The 19961-nt window shown below is 54.8% G+C and overlaps 1 protein-coding gene across 1 annotated transcript; it reads right to left on the bottom strand.

The window, feature by feature from the left end:
* Positions 1 to 701: 701 nt before the first annotated feature.
* LOC125533854 (cis-zeatin O-glucosyltransferase 2-like) lies at positions 702 to 2686 on the bottom strand. Its single transcript, XM_048697185.2, has one exon. The coding sequence runs from the start codon at positions 2364 to 2366 to the stop codon at positions 972 to 974; it is 1395 nt and encodes a 464-aa protein (XP_048553142.1). The 5' UTR covers positions 2367 to 2686; the 3' UTR covers positions 702 to 971.
* Between the last annotated feature and the right edge of the window lie 17275 nt (positions 2687 to 19961).

Here is a 19961-nt window from a genome sequence, read left to right as displayed (position 1 = left end):
AAATGGATAAGCCCATGCATAAAGCATGTAGTAGGAAAAAAAATCTTGACTGTACATAGGGACAATCCCATGTGTGTAGACACGCACAGATAATTCCTACAAAATGTTCAAAAAATATTATGCCCACATGACAAAATAATCGTGACTTTGAAAATAAATTTCTTGTGGATCTCGACTGCAAATGTTGTGCCCGCATGAAAAACACACAAACACAAACACAAAAAATGTGGGAAAAAAAGAATGAACAATGCCACTCCTCGTAAAGAAACACAAAAATCGAAATATAATGATAAGAGCGTAAGAAAAAGGGGAATGTGAGAGTGAGAAGATATAATGGTGGATGGGAGCAGAAGGCACAAGAGATTTGGGATTGACTCAATTTCTAATAAACACATCAAGAATTTGAAATAAAAAGGCTCAGGATAAACAAATGATAAAAAAGAAAAACAACACGAAAAGGCCCAGACCTGAACAAAAAGCAGAACAAAGGCAGCCGGGCACCATCACATTTGACAAAAAAAAAAGCAAGCCCATATGCCCACGAAGGCTGAGCACTGCGCGTGATAGGAAAAGCAGACCAGAGGGATACTAGCGATGCGAGACATATCGAGAACACAAACTAAAAGAATTTTGCACGAATCTCACAGCCCCTTATCATATGGTGGACAAGTTAGATGTGACATAACTAAAAAACATCTAGATGTGAGTTAGTAAATCCGTAATTTATTTGTGCGATTTTACAGATTTTGTAGAACCATATAGGCACAATTTGTCCTTTCAGACCGCATGCTAGGACCACGGATGGACTTCAGAGTGCTGTTCGTGAATCCGAACGGAGCGAACGAAAGGAAACAAATCTACGAACGTGACACTAGAGACACCTCAAATCACACAGGTGTACTGCTCTGATTGACGCTGCAAGATCGAGCATGCACTGGTCACTTCAGAGTTTATTGACGCCAATCAGTCCTTCACTTTGTGATGCGGGCGACGAACTCCTCCATGTCCGCCCACGACGAGCCACCGTTCGCCACGGCGGCACGAACGTCCTCGGCGAGCGCCTTCGCCGCACTCCGCGCGGCGATGCCTTCGTCGGAGTCCATCGCCCTCTTGATGACCTCTTGAATGTCCTTGGCCGGCAGCGTCTCCCGGCTCTTCTCCCATGGCCTCATGACGATCCCGGCCTTGAGGTGGCCGCACACGTACCCAGCGTTCCACGGCTGGTCGGAGTGCATGGGCCACGCGAGGATCGGCTTCCCGTGGCTTAGCCCTTCCAGCAGCGAGTTCCAGCCGCAGTGGCTCACGAACGCCGCCGTGGCGCCGTGCGCCAGGATCTCCAGCTGCGGCGCCCACCCGGTGATCACCAGCCCCCTCCCTTCGGTCCGTTTGGTGAACTCGGACATCAGCTTGGCGTGCCGGCTCTCGCCGGCCTCCGCGAAGATGTCGGCGCGGTCGGCGTCGCGCAGCACCCAGATGAACCGCTGCTCGCAGCTCTGCAGCGCGCCGGCCAGCTCCTCGATCTGCTTGCCAGGCAGCGACGTCATTGTGCCGAAGCACAGGTACAGCACCGATGACGGCGGCTGCTTGTCAAGCCAGTCCATGCACTCATGCCGCGGCTGCATGGTCACGTCCAGCTCTAGCAGTGGGTTTAACGGGCCGATGGAGAATAGCTTCTTGCCGTCGAGGGACAGGGCCTCGGCTTGCGCGTCGACGAACTCTCCCTCGAGCGCGCGGCACGAGTTGAGGAGCAGCCCGGCGCCGGGCACGCCGAGCCCGCCCTGCCGCTCCACGAGCCCCATGAACGCCTCGGTGAGGAAGGACTCGGGTGACGGGACGGGCAGGCCGAGCGCGCGCACCAGGCGGTGGCTGGGGTCCTTGAACCCGGCGCCGAACGACTGCCCCACGCACTGGAGCGCGTACGCCTCGCCGTTGGGCAGCCGCGACGCCTCCGTCGCGGGGAAGGCCACGAGACTGTCGTGCACGACGACGACGCGGCGGTGCTCGGCGGCGAGGTCCTCGAGGAGGCGCCCGAGCGGGGCCGCGGCGTGGTCGCAGAACGCGTCGAAGAGCGGCTGCAGGTGGGCCGGGAACGCGACGGGGCTGTCGGGGTCGGGCGGCGGCGTGGCGTAGGGCGGGACGTCGAGGGCGGCGAAGTGGAGCGAGCGGACGGCGCGCGCGTCCCAGCCCTGCACGCGCGCGCGCGCCTGGCGGACGTGCGGCGCGGGCGCCGCGTAGTGCACGCCCAGGCCCCGGGACGCGAGCAGGAGCGACAGGTGCAGCATCTGGTTGAGGTGCCCCTGCGCCGGGAACGGCACGGCCACGACGGCGACGGGCGCTGGCGCGACCTCCATTGCCGCCGGAGCCATAGTACAGCAGTCCGGCGCCTCTCCGAGCCGCTCACCGTCTGATCGCGTGCTGGACTGCTAGTGCTGCGACCTCTTTACAGGTTCTGCATACCACAGGCGACCGTGCAACTGCATTTGTAGGGGTGTGACTGCCGGCTGACCGGGGCACGTTAGCCTGTCCCATTACTCATTCTGTAGATGTACGTGGGTGCGGTCGGAAGTGGGCCACCCATAGCACCCGCACCTCACAGCCGCCTCTGTCCTTGAGAGATGGCACCCATGCCGATCGCCGCCGCTCCTTGAGAGCTTGAGAGACGCTCCCGCCCATGCCCACTGCACTCGCTCCCAAATCTTATCAGCGCCGGGAGAAAAGTAAGGGTCCTCAAGCGGCCTCCGGGGGTCTTGGTTTGTTCTGTAGGCTGTAGCATGTGAGACATTGCCGGGTATGCATATAAACCTTGATAAAGCATCTCCGACCATCATGCCTTTTGAGGAATGGCTGAATCAGACCGTGTTCATCGAGCATCTAATGACAGAGCGAGTGTAAAAAAGCTCCACCTAATGCATCTTGTGGCTCTGACGGTGCGGGCTGGAAGGTTTGCACGTGCTTGTGTTGTGCTCGCCTGCTTGAATTAATCTTCTTCATCTAATACATTGTAGTTTACACAATAAGAGCAACGGCCGACCCAAACAAACGGCGATTTCGTCCGTTTTTTATTTGTTTGGGTCGGCCGCCTGCCCGACGTCCGTCCTATTTTTAATATGGGTCGGCAGCATGTTCAATGCGCCAATCCATATGTGGCGGCGTGGCCGCCCAATTTTACACAATTTGCATTCAACATATTGTCAAATGAAAATGTAAACAAGCCAAATAGTCTGGCCACTCAAATAAATAGTATAGTTTTACAAGTCAAATACAAATAAAAATGTTTCACATAGTTTTGCAAACGAATAAAAGAATATACATCTATTGGTTGCCAACATGAGCCCACATATACTCAACCAAATCATTTTGCAGTTGCACGTGAGTTTCCCAATCACGCATGTCTTCATGAAATTGAGTGAACTGCTTAAATGTTCCCGCTACTCCATGCTCAGGCACAACATTCTCACTCTGAAACTGAAAGCCTTGATCGTACAGATGTTCCGGGCGCTCGTCTTCTACGATTATATTGTGCATGATCACACAAGCAGTCATCACCTCTCACAGGTTCTGCGTGCTCCAAGTATTATCAGGATACCGAACGATGCCCCATCGAGATTGCAAAACACCAAAGGCACGCTCTACATCCTTTCTAGCACTCTCTTGCTCTTGGGTAAATCTTTTCCTTTCCCTCTAGTATGACAGTGCGAGCCCTGACATGTCCCTTATATTGCCCTTACCAAGCAGAAGGGCAGTTCTTCCACTCTCAGTGCATACAGTCTATGCTGCCAAGCATTCCCGGGAAGCCCCTGCTGGCATTCATCGCCAACAAACGGGTTGTATCTTCAGCTGTCGGCTCTCTCAAGTACTCAGGGCCAAACACAGCAATAACAGCCTTGCAAAACTTATACAGGGACTCTAGGCATGTAGACTCGCTCATACGGACGTACTCGTCAATGAGATCACCGGGCACTCCGTATGCAAGCATTCGGATGACGGCAGTGCATTTCTGATAAGAGGAGAAACCAATCTTGCCGACGGCCTCCTCTTTGCACTCGAAGTAGTCATCATAGCTGACTACTTCCTCTCTAATACGGTTGATGTTGAGGCATATCTCTCTCGATGTGGTTTTGGTGATTGATGACAACATGTTTGCGGACTAATCGTGTGCTTTGAGTATTTCAGAGATTCATCCTTGGCACGAGACGATTTCTTCCCCTCGGAGTGTCATTCAAGATGGTGTAGCTCTTTCGTTTCTCTTTTGGTGGGCTAGTTGCGTAGAGGGCACCATACTATCAAGAGGGGGTCCGCTGGGGTATTGCTTGGGTGGAATCAACATGTACACATCTGCTTCTCACCCTCAGAGCTCTTCCACTTCAATGGAGAGATCTTTTCTCTCTGTTGTGTCTTGTCTGGGTCCCAGCGGTAGTACCGTGCTACCCAGCGGTAGTACCGCTGAGGGGTCACAAGCGGCAGTACCGCTCCGCAGCGGTAGTATCGCCGGTGACTCCGCAGCTGTACTACCGCTGGCCTGCCTGGCCCTACCGCCTCGACTTCCACTTCAATGGAGAGATCTTTTCTCTCTGTTGTGTCTTATCTGGGTCACAGCGGTAGTACCGTGCTACCCAGCGGTAGTACCGCTGAGGGGTCACAAGCAGTAGTACCGCTCCGCAGCGGTAGTACCGCCGGTGACTCCGCAGCTGTACTACCGCTGGCCTGTTTGGCTCCTACCGCCTCGAATCGAGGGCTCTTTTTCTCGTGTCGGGTTTTGCGGCAGTAGAGGTGGTAGTACCGCTTCGCAGCGGTAGTACCGCCCTTACCACCGCGGTAGTACCGCTCTGGGTCCAGGTCCCTGCTTCTCTCCTCTGCGCGGCAATACCGCTAGCTGGAGCGGCAGTACCGCTGGCTCAGCGGTAGTACCGCCCCCAAGCGGTACTACCGCCCTCTGCGGGGATGGTTGGTGGGGCAACGATTGGATTGTTGCCCCCACTATAAAAGGGGGTCCCCTTCTTCCCCGTTGACCTACCTCTTCCCACTCAAGCTCCATTAATGCTCTAAGCTCCATTTTAGCCCGATCTATCTCTCTAGCCAATCAAACTTGTTGATTTTCTCGGGAGTGGTTGAGAAGGCCCCGATCTACACTTCCACCAAGAAATTTTCGATTCCCCCACCTATCCCTAGCGAATCTTGTTACTCTTCGGTGTTTGAGCACCCTAGACGGTTGACGTCACCACGGAGCCATAGTCCATTGTGGTGAAGCTTCGTGGTATTGTTGAGAGCCTCCGATTAAGTTGTGGAGATTGCCCCAACCTTGTTTGTAAAGGTCCGGTCGCCGCCTTCAAGGGCACCAATAGTGGAATCACGACATCTTGCATTGTGTGAGGGCGTGAGGAGAATACGGTGGCCCTAGTGGCTTCTTGGGGAGCATTGTGCCTCCACACTGCTCTAATGGAGGCGTACTTCCCTTCAAAAGGAAGGAACTTCGGTAACACATCCTCGTCTTCACCGGATCCACTCTTTGTTATTTCTTACCTTTACTTGTGCAAGCTCTTTAGTGTTACTTCTCTTGCTTGCTTGTTTGTTGTTATTGCATCATATAGGTTGCTCACCTAGTTGCACATCTAGACAACCTACTTTGATGCAAAGTTTAATTTGGTAAAGAAAAGTTAAAAATTGTTAGTTTCCTATTCACCCCCCTCTAGTCAACCATATCGATCCTTTCAATTGGTATCAGAGCCTCGTCTCTTTATTAAGGACTTTACCGTCCGAAGAGTATGGTTGATACCGTAGACGGTGTAGAGGAACACTCTGGTGTGAATCCGATCTCGTCTACGGGCGATGGGGGAACCTCGGTCTCTTGTGAGGAATTCAATGTGGCCTTGGAGACATTGAAAACCTCCATGACGACCGAGGTTGAAAGCATGTTTACTAAATTCCTTGAAGGGCTTAAACTATCCACCGCACCGTTGAATGTGGGTAGTCCCACCGACAAGGTGACGGATGCTACCTCCGATAAAGGGGAAGCTAGTAGCGAAAAGGCTCCTTCTTCTAGTGGTAAGAATGGCACCGACATATTTGCTCATGTGGAACCACCACTTGTTTATGGTGGACCGGTTCCTTCCACTCATTTGAGTCATGCCGGTCCTCCCCCTAAGATTGTGAAAAATGAGGACTTTGATTCTTGGGTTTACCGCTCTAAACGGCATTTAAATCATGTGAACACTAATCTTTGGAGAATCATTGAAGAAGGTTTCTATCCGCATGATCCAAGCAACTTCACTCCTCGAGAAGCCGCGGATAATCAATTCAATGAGAATGCTCTCTTCATCATTCAAGATGCAATTCCACCCGAAGATCTACCTCATCTTCGGCCCTTCGCCTTGGCCAAAGACGCATGGCTTTGTATTGTCTCACTCTACCGGGGAAGCGCAAGCATTCAACGCTCGAACTATGAAGTTGTGCAAGATTAGGCCGATGAGTTTGCAATGAAAGAATATGAAGAACCTCGTGAGCTTTATCGGAGAGTAACCAAACTCGCGGTCTCACTCCGAGATCACGGGAGTAAGGACACGGATGACAATTGGATCAAGCGCAAATTCCTCAAGGCAATGATGCCCTACCACAAGGCCATGTCCTCCGTCATTCGTCAAAGGCCGGACTTCCACACTTTGACCTCAAGCAAAGTGTTGGATGTGTCGGCGTTCTAGGAACGGGGGTCCCCAGACTTGCCTGCCTGCGGCCTGCGGCGTGGCTCAAATGAGGGCCCAGCACGGCCCATCTTCATCAACACAAGACTCAAGACCCTCGCGAGGGGCCAAGCCTCGCGAGAAGGATGACACGGCACATCCTCAGGCGAAGCCTCATCAGGCTGGCTCGCGAGGAGGTGGAGATATCAAGGCGGGGTACCTCGCGAGGTGCCCATGACGTAAGCCATGACGACTCAGGGTGCCAGGCGGGTGCCAGCGCGCGCAACGTCCTTCTTTCCTCTTTGGTGCAAAGGGGGCAAGCGCAGCCGCAGAGTACCGAGGCATCAGGCAAAGGTTGCCACTTCGGTGCAATGAGACCAAGACCAGGAGGACTACGAGACGGAGGTCACCATGGAGCCCAGCGCGGCGTCACCACCAGAGCCTTTGGCAGGCGAAGACTGCTTTAGTCAGGATAAGTGTACTCGATGTCCCCCTTCAAATTAGTCCGCCATTGTTGGCTCCCTTCTCGCTCAATATTTGGGAAGAGGACCAGGGCCTCTATAAATAGGACTAGCCACCCACGTAGCAAGGGGTTGGGTTCGGTTCGGTTCGGTGGGTTCATCTGGTTTGCAAGCAGAGAGAGAGAGTAAGTGAGAGAGAGAGAGAAAGGTGACTGAACTCCTCCTAGCAGTTCATCACCCCAGCCAAGAACAGACCCTCGCGAGACTGTTCTTCCTTATATTGTTCATCATCACCAGCCCCAGGAGGCAATCCACAAACCACACACTGGAGTAGGGTATTACACCACAACGGTGGCCCGAACCAGTATAAATCTTGTGTCTCTTGCGCAGTTCTTTTAGTAGTTTAGATCCTTGCGAGACGGTGAGGTTGAAGGCGTAATCTCCGCGCGCACCCCAGTGTTCGAACCTTAAGGGTCTGCCGGAACCCACGAAATCCGACATTTGGCGCGCCAGGTAGGGGTGCACCGGAATTTGTCTTCCACCACTCCGCTCTCCTCCGACCGCAGCATCCATGTCTGACGCTCGTCGGGCCCGCGCCGAGCGCCGGGCCGCCATCGCTTCTCGTGTCGCCCAGACGGCCCCCGTCGGTGGGCGTCCTCGTCGTTCCCCGTCGCCCGCCGTCAACGCCGCCACCGGCCCGGCAGGGGGCGAGCAGCAAGCGTCGTCTCAGCACCCGTCTGTGCGTCAAGACGGCCGCACCGCTACTCCATCGCTCGCACCAGCTGGGTCTTCGTCTCGCGCGCTCCGCGCGCCTTTGGAGGCTCGAGCTGCGCTCATCGCGGCAAACGAGCTCCTGCGCTACCGACCCGTCGACGACGTCTACGAGGAGTGGCTCGACCGCGTCGCCGAGCTCGTCCGTGCCGCGGGGGGCTCTCCTGCGCCGTCCGCTCCGCTGCACCGTACCAGCCGCCTCCTCTCCAAGAAGACGTCATGGCTCCAAGGCGCGTGGCCCCTGGGCGGAACCCGCTCTGCCAGGCGTCAGCGCAGCAAGAACGGAGCTGCCAAGAAATCCCTCGCCCGCAAGGGGCTGCCCGGGCGCTCCCTGCTCCAGCTCCGGCACGCCAAGACCCCGCTCTGCTCCTAGCTGCAGCGCGTGGGGACCCTCAAGGCCAAGCTCTCCACCAGCCGAAGCCTTTCGTGGCCACCACGGGCTGCCTCGCCTACACCACTGAGCTGCGTAGCATCGCGTGGCCCGGCAAGTTCAAGCCGGACCTGCCTCCTCGCTACGACGGCACAACTGATCCCGCGGAGTTCCTCCAGCTCTATGAGCTGGGCACCGAGGCCGCCAGCGGGGACGAGAAGGTCATGGAGAACTGGTTCCCCATGGCGCTGAAGGAAGGAGCTTGCACCTGGCTCCTGAATCTGGCTCCAGGAACGATCTCTTCCTGGGACCAGATGCGCACCCGCTTCATTGCCAACTTCCAAGGTACTCGCGACCGGCCACCCGCCGTGAGCGACATGCGCCGCATCAAGCAACAACCCGGAGAGACCCTGCAAAAGTACATCCAGCGCTTCAACAGCGCGCGCCTCAAGATCCCCAAGGTGTCCGAGGAGGCCATCATCTCGGCCTTCTCCGATGGCGTGCGCGACGTCAAGATGAAGGAGGAGCTGGCGATGCATGAAGACCTCTGCACCTCCCTGGAGCTGTTCAACTTAGCGAACAGGTGTGCCAGGGCTGAGGAGGGACGCCTCTCCCTCCTCGAGCTGCCTGCTGCGGACCCAGAAGAGAAGAAGCCCAAGGCCAAGGACGTGAAGCACAAGGGGGCTGTCGTACTCGCAGCCGAACCGGACACCAAGCGGGGCAAGGATCTGCCCGACTCCTCCAGAGGCAGCCGGTACTGCGTGTACCACGACCTCCACACCCACAACACCAACGAATGTCAAGAGCTCCGCGCCGTGCGAGAAGGAAGGATCGGCCGTCGCCCTGACCGTGCTGATAGGGGCTACGGCCGAGGAGGAGGAAGAAACCCAGGACGCTGGGAAGATCGCGGCCCGCGCCAGGGGTGGCGCGACCCACCTCGCGAGGACCGCTGGCGGGACCTGCCTCGCGAGGGAGACTGGAGGGTCAGCCTCATGAGGATCGCCCTCACGGCAACGCAGGCCTACCTCCGCTGCCGCCTCCGCCAAGAAGGAACGAAGACCGCCATCAAGACGAGGGGGCTGGGGGCTTCCAAGAGCCGCGCGCAATCGCCTGCATCCTGGGCGGAGCTCAAGCCCCAGCCTCCCAACGTATCTTCAAGCAGTTCGCCCGCAAGGTGAATGCAGTTCTCCCCAAGCTCGAAGCAACGCGCCCCCTTAGGAGGTCGGTGTGCGCCATCATGTTCAGCTCAGCAGACCAGCTCAAGTGCTCGGCCACAGCCGGAGTCCTCCCGATGCTTTGCTCCCCGGTCATCAGCAACGTGCTGGTCACCAAGACCCTCATCGACGGAGGGGCGGGGCTCAACGTCCTGTCCGTGGAAACCTTCAACAACCTCCAAGTGCCCTATGATCATCTTCAGCCAACCAAGCCTTTCTTCGGAGTCACCGACGGCTCCATAGTCCCGATCGGGCAGGTCTGCCTCCCTGTCACCTTCGGAGCCCGCAGCAACTACCGCACCGAGCTCATCGACTTCGACGTCGCCCACATCCGCCTGCCGTACAACGCCATCCTCGGGTACCCCGCGCTGGCCAAGTTCATGGCCATGACTCACCACGGCTACAACGTCCTCAAGATGCCAGGAAGTGGCGGCGTCATCACGGTGCCCTGTGAAGATAGAGATGCAGTGTGTTCCCTGGAGCGAGCCTTTCAGGCCGCGTCACTAGAAGACCCAGATCGCGGAAGCAGGAGGCTTCCTGAGACCACCCCCAAGAAGAAGAAGACGTTGCCAGGCTCAGCCCCTCAGGAAGCAGGCCCCTCAGGGCCCGTGTCTGCCCGGGAGGACCCTCCTTCCATCGCATAGGAAAGCGCGCCCGGCGCCCTCCTCAGGCAGGGCTCGGGGGCTCTCACCTGGAGGGCCACCGACCTAGCCAGGGTCATGAGGGAGGTGCTTGGGCACCATGTGGAGGCGTGCTTCGAAGCACGTTTCCCTCAAGAAGGAGCCAAGCAAGGAAGGCCAGACCAGCATGAGTTCGTCAACGAGGCCATTCAAGAACTGCAGGAGTCAAGGATCATGAGGGGTTGCCGTCGTCCACCAGCTGTGGCCCCACATCCAGGCGAGGATGGTGGGCTACGCGTCTGCGTCGACATACCAGGGCTCAATCAGATCGCCACAACGGAGCGCCTCTGGCCCTCGCAAGTGGGGCGCTGCGGAGGTCCACCCCACAGCCGTGTTCGCATGCCTTACGGCCTGCCGAGCGTGGCTGCGGCGTGCCAGCGCCTCATGAGGGGCATCATGGAGGCTCAGGAAGATAGGCGTTCCGCGGCCATGGCGGAGATGAAGACAGCTCGCGAGGAGCCACCAGTGCCTCCGGAGCCTCCTGAGGCCCCGGGGCCTGGGGGCTCATGAGGATCAGCTCCGCAGCCCACCGAGCCTGCTACACCAACGCCACTTCACCGACGACATCCTCAGGTGATATCTTCCAAGCCTCATTCCCAGCTGGGAGCGCCCTCCTAGGGTTGCATCACTCCCAGGCCGCGTGGGTCCGTCCCTGCGGCATGTATCTGCCTTTATTTCCCGGTCGTTAGTTTACCTTGTTGGGGGCGCCCCTCGGGCTGCATCATCCCCAAGCCGCTGGGGCTAGGCCCAGCGGTGTGTCTCTCCATCGCGTTTATTTCCAACTATGCATTCGCCTATCACGCTTGATTGCTTGATGCCCGTTCACGGCAACCCTTCTTCTCCATGTCGACTACTTGCACGTTAAAGGGGGGGGTGCCTGAGCATCGCGACTCAGGGCTCTTACTGGCTCTCCAACCCTCACCCTCTGGCCTTGTCCACGGCATCACGACCTGGCATACCAGCGACGGCTGAGACAAGCTCGAGGGTCGGGACCCGAGGACGTAGAGTACCGGCATCTAACCAAACTTTGTAGGGACACATCTCAAGATACGACCCAGTGCCAGGCGCAACCCGCCTAGAGGTAGGGCCTCGTGAGTCCCGCGCTGGCTCTCGGGTGCCCTAACACACCTCACCTGCTCCAACCAGCAAGCTCTTGAGTGACTAACGGTCGACTAATGGCCGCCATGGCAACACCATCTTCTTTTTGTGATGACTGTGCAGGATCCTTGGAGGGAACGGCGCTAGCCAAGGCCCTCACGAGGTTCCCTTCGCCCTCGCCCGCGCGAACCGCTTGCACGTTAAAGGGGGGGCGCCCGAGCATCGTGACTCAGGGCTCCTACTGGCTCTCCAGCCCTCACCCTCTGGCCTTGTCCACGGCATCGCGACCTGGCATACCAGCGACGGCTGAGACCAGCTCGAGGGCCGGGACCCGAGGACGTAGAGCAGAAAGGGGAGCAGAGGCGAGGGAGAAGGGGCTCGCGAGGACCTTGCCGAGCAATTCCGTTCCTGCCTACGCGCGGACCCGACGGCACACCAGGGATAATCCCTGATCCTCAAGATAAGTCACCATCCAAAGCACTGGCTACCGTGGCACTACCCCCGCACATAAAGCAATTCCGTACTAGCGACGTTGCTTCCCTTTCTCACCAAGCGACGGCTGCTTGGGCGCCAAAGGGGACCTCCTGAGCATCACGACTCAGGGGCTCTTACCGGACCCTGGGTCGCTCACCTCCTGGCCTTGACCACGGCATCGCGACCTGGCATACCAGCGACGGCTGACGCCGCCTTGGGACTGGGACCTGTCGACGCAGAGCACCAAGCCCTCGCGAGGTGCGAAAGGGAGGGCTGAACTATAACGGAATTAGCGACTCGCACAGATCCATGGCAAAAGGTCATATATCTTAACAAACAGGACTACAGACGCCTTACAAGCCCCCACGGGGCGCATTCTGATTCCTCGCAGGGAACGAATCCTAAGGAAAGCTAACTACACGAGCTCCTGCAGAAGACGCCATCATCAACAGTGGGTCGTCAAGCACCGGCGCCAACTCCATCCAGATCAGGGTCGGCGACGGCCTGACGAGTCCACCCTGCTCCGGGAGCGGCGCCGACTCGGGGGCTCGTAGTTGTCGTCGCTCGTCTCCGGAGTCGCGAAGCCTTCGCTGGAGTCGCTGGACCCTCCGGCGCCTTCGCCAAGGGAGCGGTCGACAGGCCTGGCCCTCACCAGGGCAAGGTCCTGGCCACCTCTCCCGCGCCAACACTCCAGCCGGCGCCCGTTCGCGTTGAAGACCTTGAAGAACATTACCGCGGCGCCGTCGTACTCCAGGTGGACCGCGAAGACGCCCCTTTCCCTGCAGACCCGGGCGATCTCCCTCCAGCCGCGGGACATGAAGACCTCGCCCGGGGCGGCGACCACGACCTCCGCCTCGGTCGCGAGAGCGCTGCAGTCGGCGTGCTGCACCCAGAGCTCCAGGGGCCCTCCTGGAGGAACGATGGAGGCGAAGAAGGGAGGAAGACGGATCCAGGACTGAAGAGGAATGGCGACGTGGAGCACGCCCTCCTGGGAGGAGCCCTCGGCGTGGACTCCAGGGGGAACCACCCACGCCTGCGTGACCCGACGACGCCGACGACGGCGCTGACCGCGGGGATCAGCATCGACACCTTCAGGGCCCTCGGCGTGGGCATACAAGGGGAGCGGGAACCCCGGCGGAGCCCGCTCGCCCCAGGGCCTCGCCACCACCTGACGATCCTCCTCGTCCCGGCTGCAAAGGGCAAGTCGCTTCTTCGGCAGGAGAGGGTCTGGTCCCTCTCGAGGGGCCTTTCCCTTCTCCACTGCGGAAAACTGGCGAATCGGAGCCATCACACCAAGACGGAGCAAGAACTGAGGCGAAGGAGAGAACAAGAAGAGATGGACTGGAAGGGCACGCGCGGTGCCGTACTTATAGCCGGCGAAGGCCAACCGCCGGCCTCCACGATCACTGGTAATCATAACACGTTCTGCATGCAGGGACTTGTCCAACTCGCACGACCACCGAGGCGTCGTGGGGAAGTGGAGACGCCCACGTCCCATCAACCGCCACGCGGCGCCCAAGGCCGCAGGCTGTTAGGGCCCGCGGCGCTTCGCCATTGCCCTCTCGCCCCTCGGCACGGCCAAGTCCATGCGCGCGCCATGCGTTCTGGGAACGGGGGTCCCCAGACTTGCCTGCCTGCGGCCTGCGGCGTGGCTCAAATGAGGGCCCAGCACGGCCCATCTTCATCAACACAAGGCTCAAGACCCTCGCGAGGGGCCAAGCCTCGCGAGGAGGACGACACGGCGCATCCTCAGGCGAAGCCTCATCAGGCTGGCTCGTGAGGAGGTGGAGATATCAAGGCGGGGTACCTCGCGAGGTGCCCATGACGTAAGCCATGACGACTCAGGGTGCCAGGCGGGTGCCAGCGCGCGCAGCGTCCTTCTTTCCTCTTTGGTGCAAAGGGGGCAAGCGCAGCCGCGGAGTACCGAGGCATCAGGAAAAGGTTGCCACTTTGGTGCAACGAGACCAAGACCAGGAGGACTACGAGACGGAGGTCACCATGGAGCCCAGCGTGGCGTCACCACCAGAGCCTTTGGCAGGCGAAGACTGCTTTAGTCAGGATAAGTGTACTCGATGTCCCCCTTCAAATTAGCCCGCCATTGTTGGCTCCCTTCCCACTCAATATTTGGGAAGAGGACCAGGGCCTCTATAAATAGGACTAGCCACCCACGTAGCAAGGGGTTGGGTTCGGTTCGGTTCGGTCGGTTCATCTGGTTCGCAAGCAGAGAGAGAGAGAGTAAGTGAGAGAGAGAGAGAGAAAGGTGACTGAACTCCTCCTAGCAGTTCATCACCCCAGCCAAGAACAGACCCTCGCGAGACTGTTCTTCCTTGTATTGTTCATCATCACCAGCCCCAGGAGGCAATCCACAAACCACACACTGGAGTAGGGTATTACACCACAACGGTGGCCCGAACCAGTATAAATCTTGTGTCTCTTGCGCAGTTCTTTTAGTAGTTTAGATCCTTGCGAGACGGTGAGGTTGAAGGCGTAATCTCCGCGCGCACCCCAGTGTTCGAACCTTAAGGGTTTGCCGGAACCCACGAAATCCGACAGGATGAGTTTGTGGCCATGAACATTTTGGACAAGACCGCCGACAATGGGGTGCTTCGTTCTCAAAGGGAAAAGAAGCCCAACCTTGCATTGAAGGCCAAGCTCTGCGTTGAAGAAGAAGAAGAGGAAGAAGAGGAGAGCAACCCCGAAGATACAAAGTATGCATATCATGAACACATGTCACTTGCTTCAAGGCAATTTTGGAGCAAGAAAAACTCAAGGCCAAACTTTAACAAAAACAACTCAAGTGGCACGAAGAGCAAGCAACGTGTAAGGACTTGCTACAATTGTGGCAATGTGAGTCATTTTGTTGCGGAGTGCCCATATGAGAAGAGGGAAGACAATGGTGGCAAGCTCATCCTAAAGGACAAGGCTAAGTCGTTCCCCAACAAGAGCAACTTCACCAAGAAGACTTCCCCCAAGGCATTGGTGGTACAAGAAGAGTACAATGAGGATGATGACAATGATGAAGATGGTGAGTCGGTTGCCATGGCCTCTGTTGCCATTGCAACGACTCCACGGGTGTCTCTCTTCGACTCACCCAATGAGAGCATCACCGCCAAGTGCCTCATGGCCAAATCCACCAACAAGGTAACCTCCAACATCAAAACTACCATCATTAATCATCCTTCTTCGACGGATAGCATTGATGAACATGAGGGAGCTAATGTGGAGGTGAATGAGTTTGATGCCTTTATGGGCAAACTTAAGGGTAAATCCAAGAAGCACTTTGTTGCTCTCTTGGAACAACTTGGTGAAGCCAATGACATGATCGAGGCTCACGAAGATACCATCTCTAAGATGGAAGGGCATAGTTGTGACTGTGCGGATGAGATCTCGGATCTTTCCAATGCTCTTGAGGAAGAGCGTGGTCTTCGTTTGGCTCTTGAGGAGTCACACAACGTTGATCATGCTAAGTTAAAGAAAGATTGTGATCATGCTCTCATTGTGTCTCGTGTGCTAAAATCCGAGAAGGCCGAACTTGAGGTTGATCTTGCTAGACTCAAAGAGGAGTTTGATGTACTTGACAAGGCTCACAAGGTCTTGAAGGGTGCTCATGCTAGCCTCAAAGAGTCTCATGATCTACTTCAAGTAAAGCTAACCAAGGAAAAAGCCACTTTTCCTCGTATGATGTTAATTGATAATGCAAATGCTACTAACCCGTGTTGTGAGCATGTGCATCTTGTTGAGGAGAACGCTAAGCTAAAGGTTCAACTTGAGAAAGGTCTTGCGTCTTGCATACAAGGCAAGAAAAACCTCAACGACCTCTTGACCAACCAAAAGGGAGTTGTGGCCAAGGAAGGGATTGGGTACGTGCCCGAGTCCAAGAACAAGAAGAAGAATTACAAGACCAAACGACCTCCTCCTCTCATGCAAACCTTTGTGAAGGAGGGAGAGAGTGCTTCCAAGGAGAAGAAGAACAATGCGAAGGGTGGCTGTGTCAAAAAGGGCAATGCCACTCCTCCCATCAAAGCCGGCGACTTTAATCCTTCTTATGTGTTATGTCGGGCTAGTGATGGGCATGTCTATGCCAAATTTGTTGGTTCCCCTCATGAGTACATTGAATGGTCTATTTGGGTTCCAAAGACCCTTGTTACTAACATCAAAGGACCCATTACAAAATGGGTACCTAAAACCAAGCATTGATCTCTTGTAGGTGTTTGCTTCCGGTGGGGGATCATGGTTGCTCGATAGCGGAGCCACAAATCATATGACCGGAAGCAAGGACTTGGTGGTGGACGTGCACACAATTCCATCTATGCCCACCAATGTCGGGTGGGGTGACGCCTCATCTTCTAAGGTATTGGGACTTGGCAAGGTAGTCATTTCTCATGATCTCATGATCGAGAAGGTCATGCTTGTTGAGTCCCTTGCATACAATTTACTTTCCGTTCGTCAACTTGCAATCATGGGCTTTGCCACTTTCTTTGATATCGATACCGTGGCCCTCTTGTGGAGCAAGACTCTTAAAGTAGCCTTTGTTGGGCATGTCGAGAACGGTCTATATGTGATTAACTTTTCGAAGCGACCCACTAAGACCGTGACATGCCTAATGGCTAAAGTTGATGTGGGATGGCTTTGGCATCGCCGTTTAGCCCATGTCAATATGAGATCTTTACAAAGTCTTCTCAAGGGGGACCATGTCCGTGGACTAACGAATGTTAGTTTTGCTAAAGATCGTGCTTGCAGTGCTTGTATCGAAGGAAAGCTACATGAGAAGGCTCACCCTCCCACGACTATCATTTACTCAAAGAGGCCTTTGGAGCTCCTTCACTTGGATCTCTTTGGGCCTCCATCCTTCGATAGTCTTGGGGGTAGGAAGTATTGCTTGGTGATTGTGGATGACTACTCAAGATACACTTGGGTGTATTTCTTCAAGAGGAAGAGCGAGACCCAACAAACCGTCATTGACTTTGCAAATGAAGCACACGTCAACACAATGCAAAGATCTTGACAATAAGAAGTGACAACGGCACCGAGTTCAAGAACTACACCTTGGATGAGTTTCTTAGTGATGAGGGGATCAAGCATCAATATTCCGCACCTTACACCCCTCAACAAAACGGTGTTGCAGAGAGGAAGAACCGGACATTGATGGATGCGGCAAGGACCATGATGGCGGAGTTCAAGTCTCCATACAACTTTTGGGCCGAAGCCATCAACACCGCGTGTCATGCATCCAATCAGCTCTACCTCCGCAAGGGCTTGAACAAGACTTCATATGAGATACTCACCGGTAACAAGCCCAACCTCAAGTACTTTCGGGTGTTCGGGTGTAAGTGTTTCATTCTCAAGAAAGGTGTTCGGTTGTCTAAATTTGAAGCTAGAGCTTATGAGGGCATATTTGTTGGTTATGCTACAAAATCTCATGCTTACCGTGTCCTCAATAAATCTACGGGACTTATTGAGGAGACGTGTAACGTGGAGTTTGATGAAAATAACGGCTCCCAAGTGGAGCAAAGTGGCACTTGTGATGTAGGTGATGAAATTCCTCCTCAAGCCATAAGAAGAATGGGTGTTGGCTTTATCCTACCCATTGAGGAACCCCTTGTGGCCGAAGGAGAAGGACAATGCTCCACTCAAGTGGAGCCATCACCAACCCAAGGCCCACACGCTTCCGAAGAACAACATGAAGACCCTCATCCTCAAGAACAAGACCAAGGGCAAGATCATGCTCAAGACGGTGTTGACACACCAAGTGATGCCCAAAGTCAAGTTCTCTCCTCCGAGCAAGTTCAAGAACAAGAACACGCTCAAGACGACGCTCAAGATGATCAAGTGACCACTTCTCGTCTCACCCCCGAGGAGGAATTGGAGCGTCGTGCTGCCAAGGTTGCTTCCAAGCTCTCCACCAAGGATCATCTCATGATGAATGTGCTTGGAAGCTTAATAAAGGGGGTAAGCACTCGTAGATAATTAGCAAACTATTGTGAGCATCACGCGTTTGTCTCTTGTGTCGAACCCCACAAGGTCTATGAGGCGCTCGAAGATCCGGATTGGCTCAATGCCATGCATGAAGAACTCAACAACTTCGAGCGCAACAAAGTGTGGAGATTGGTGCCAAGACCGACGGGGAACCACAATGTCATTGGAACCAAGTGGATATTTAAGAACAAGCAAGACGCCCATGGGATTATCATTCGCAACAAGACTCGTTTGGTAGCACAAGGCTACTCCCAAGTCGAGGGTATCGACTACGGTGAAACCTTTGCTCCCGTTGCTCGTCTTGAATCCATTCGCATGTTGATTGCATATGCTTCTCATCACAACTTTAAGTTACAACAAATGGATGTGAAGAGTGTTTTTCTTAATGGTCCTATTAATGAATTGGTTTATGTCAAGCAACCCCCCGGGTTCGAGGATCCCTACTTTCCCGATCATGTGTATCAACTCGATAAGGCACTCTATGGCCTTAAACAAGCCCCACGTGCATGGTATGACCACCTTACCGAGTTGTTACAAGACCGTGGTTTTGAAGTTGGGCTAATCGACCCCACTCTTTTTACTAAGAAGGTCAAAGGGGAGTTGTTTGTGTGCCAATTATATGTTGATGATATTATCTTTGGTTCCCCTAACAAAGCTTTCAATGAGGAATTTGTCGCTCTCATGACCTCAAAGTTCGAGATGTCTTCCATGGGAGAGTTGAAGTTATTTCTAGGGTTTGAAGTGAAGCAAAGAAGAGAAGGAACCTTCATCAACCAAGCCAAATACACTCAAGACATGCTCAAGAGATTCAAGCTAAGTGACGTCAAGCCGACTTCCACTCCAATGCCCACCAAGTGCCAACTTGACATAGATCCCAATGGTAAAGCGGTGGATCAAAAGGTATATCGCTCCATGATTGGATCTTTGCTTTACCTTTGTGCATCTAGACCGGATATCATGTTGAGTGTGGGAATTTGTGCACGTTTTCAAGCCGCACCTAAGGAAAGTCACTATGTGGCGGTCAAACGAATCTTTCGATATTTGGCTCATACCCCAAACTTTGGCTTATGGTACCCAAGAGGATCAAACTTCAAGCTTGTAGGGTATTTGGATTCCGATTGGGTGGGAGACAAAGTGGATAGGAAGTCCACTTCCGGAGGGTGCCAATTCCTTGGTTGCTCTTTGGAAAGTTGGTCTTTCAAAAAGCAAATTTGTGTGTCTCTCTCATCCACCGAAGCGGAGTATGTAGCGGCCGGTAGTTGTTGTGCACAACTCCTATGGATGAGACAAACTTTAAAGGATTACGGTGTCATTTGTGACAAAGTGCCTCTTTGGTGTGACAATGAAAGTGCTATCAAGATCTCTCTCAACCCGGTGCAACACTTCAAGACGAAGCATATTGAGATTCGGTATCACTTCATCCGGGATCACATTAGGTGAGGAGAGATCGAGCTCAACTATGTCAACACTCACGATAACCTTGCAGATATTTTCATGAAGCCCTTGGATGAAGCAAGATTTCGCGAGTTAAGGCATGAGCTAAATGTCATTGATTCGAGCAATGTGACTTGAACCCTTGCACACCCCACGACACTCAATTTGTTGTCTAGTTTAGATGTAGGCATGGACATAGGGGGAGTGTTGTTCTCTCAATGAACTCTCCCTCCCCCCATTATGCATAAATTGATTAAGTCTTTCACATTAGCCATTGTTGATGGTACTTGTGATTCAAAGACGAGTTTTGTTCATGGGCCCAAGGTTAAAATCTTCGCGGCGCCATACCTCTTGACTCAAACATAGGTGGCCTCGGCCACCGCCCTCTCTCGAAGAGGTGTGTCTTGGCCTTTTGCTGGTGTGGCCTCTCTTCTTCTTGCCTTTTGTTCTCTCTTTTTTTTCTTTTTTTCGAGCTAAGCCATGTAGTTTAGTTGCCGTGGCGTGTTGGGTGGTACTACCGCTCATAAGCGGTACTACCGCCCCCAGCGCGGTACTAGCGCTGCGGGAAGGGACCAGGGGGTTATATCGGGGCAGGGGGAGGTTTCTTCTCCCCCATACCCATACCCATTCGCTTCGCCCCCTCGTTCCTCTTCCTCTCTCCAGCCACGCATCGCCATGGGAGGGCTTCGACGGATCTTTGTCTCCGGGGCGTCCCTCTCCATTTCCTTCGGTGGAGTCGATCCCCACCTCGTTCTCTTGCCATGGATGCCGGTATTGCCCCCGTTCCTTCTCTCCTTTTGTCTCGTTTT

Source organism: Triticum urartu, chromosome 2A, assembly GCF_056163025.1.
Source record: "Triticum urartu cultivar PI428250 chromosome 2A, HENAU_Tu73, whole genome shotgun sequence".
Classification (NCBI taxonomy): Eukaryota; Viridiplantae; Streptophyta; class Magnoliopsida; order Poales; family Poaceae; genus Triticum; species Triticum urartu.
The sequence above is the reverse complement of the archived record's forward strand: the minus strand, read 5'-3'. Positions and strand labels throughout refer to the sequence as shown.

What these genes read in the sequence shown, in the direction of transcription:
- LOC125533854 (XM_048697185.2), bottom strand. Translation starts at nt 2,366, where the DNA reads ATGGCTCCGGCGGCAATGGAGGTCGCGCCAGCGCCCGTCGCCGTCGTG.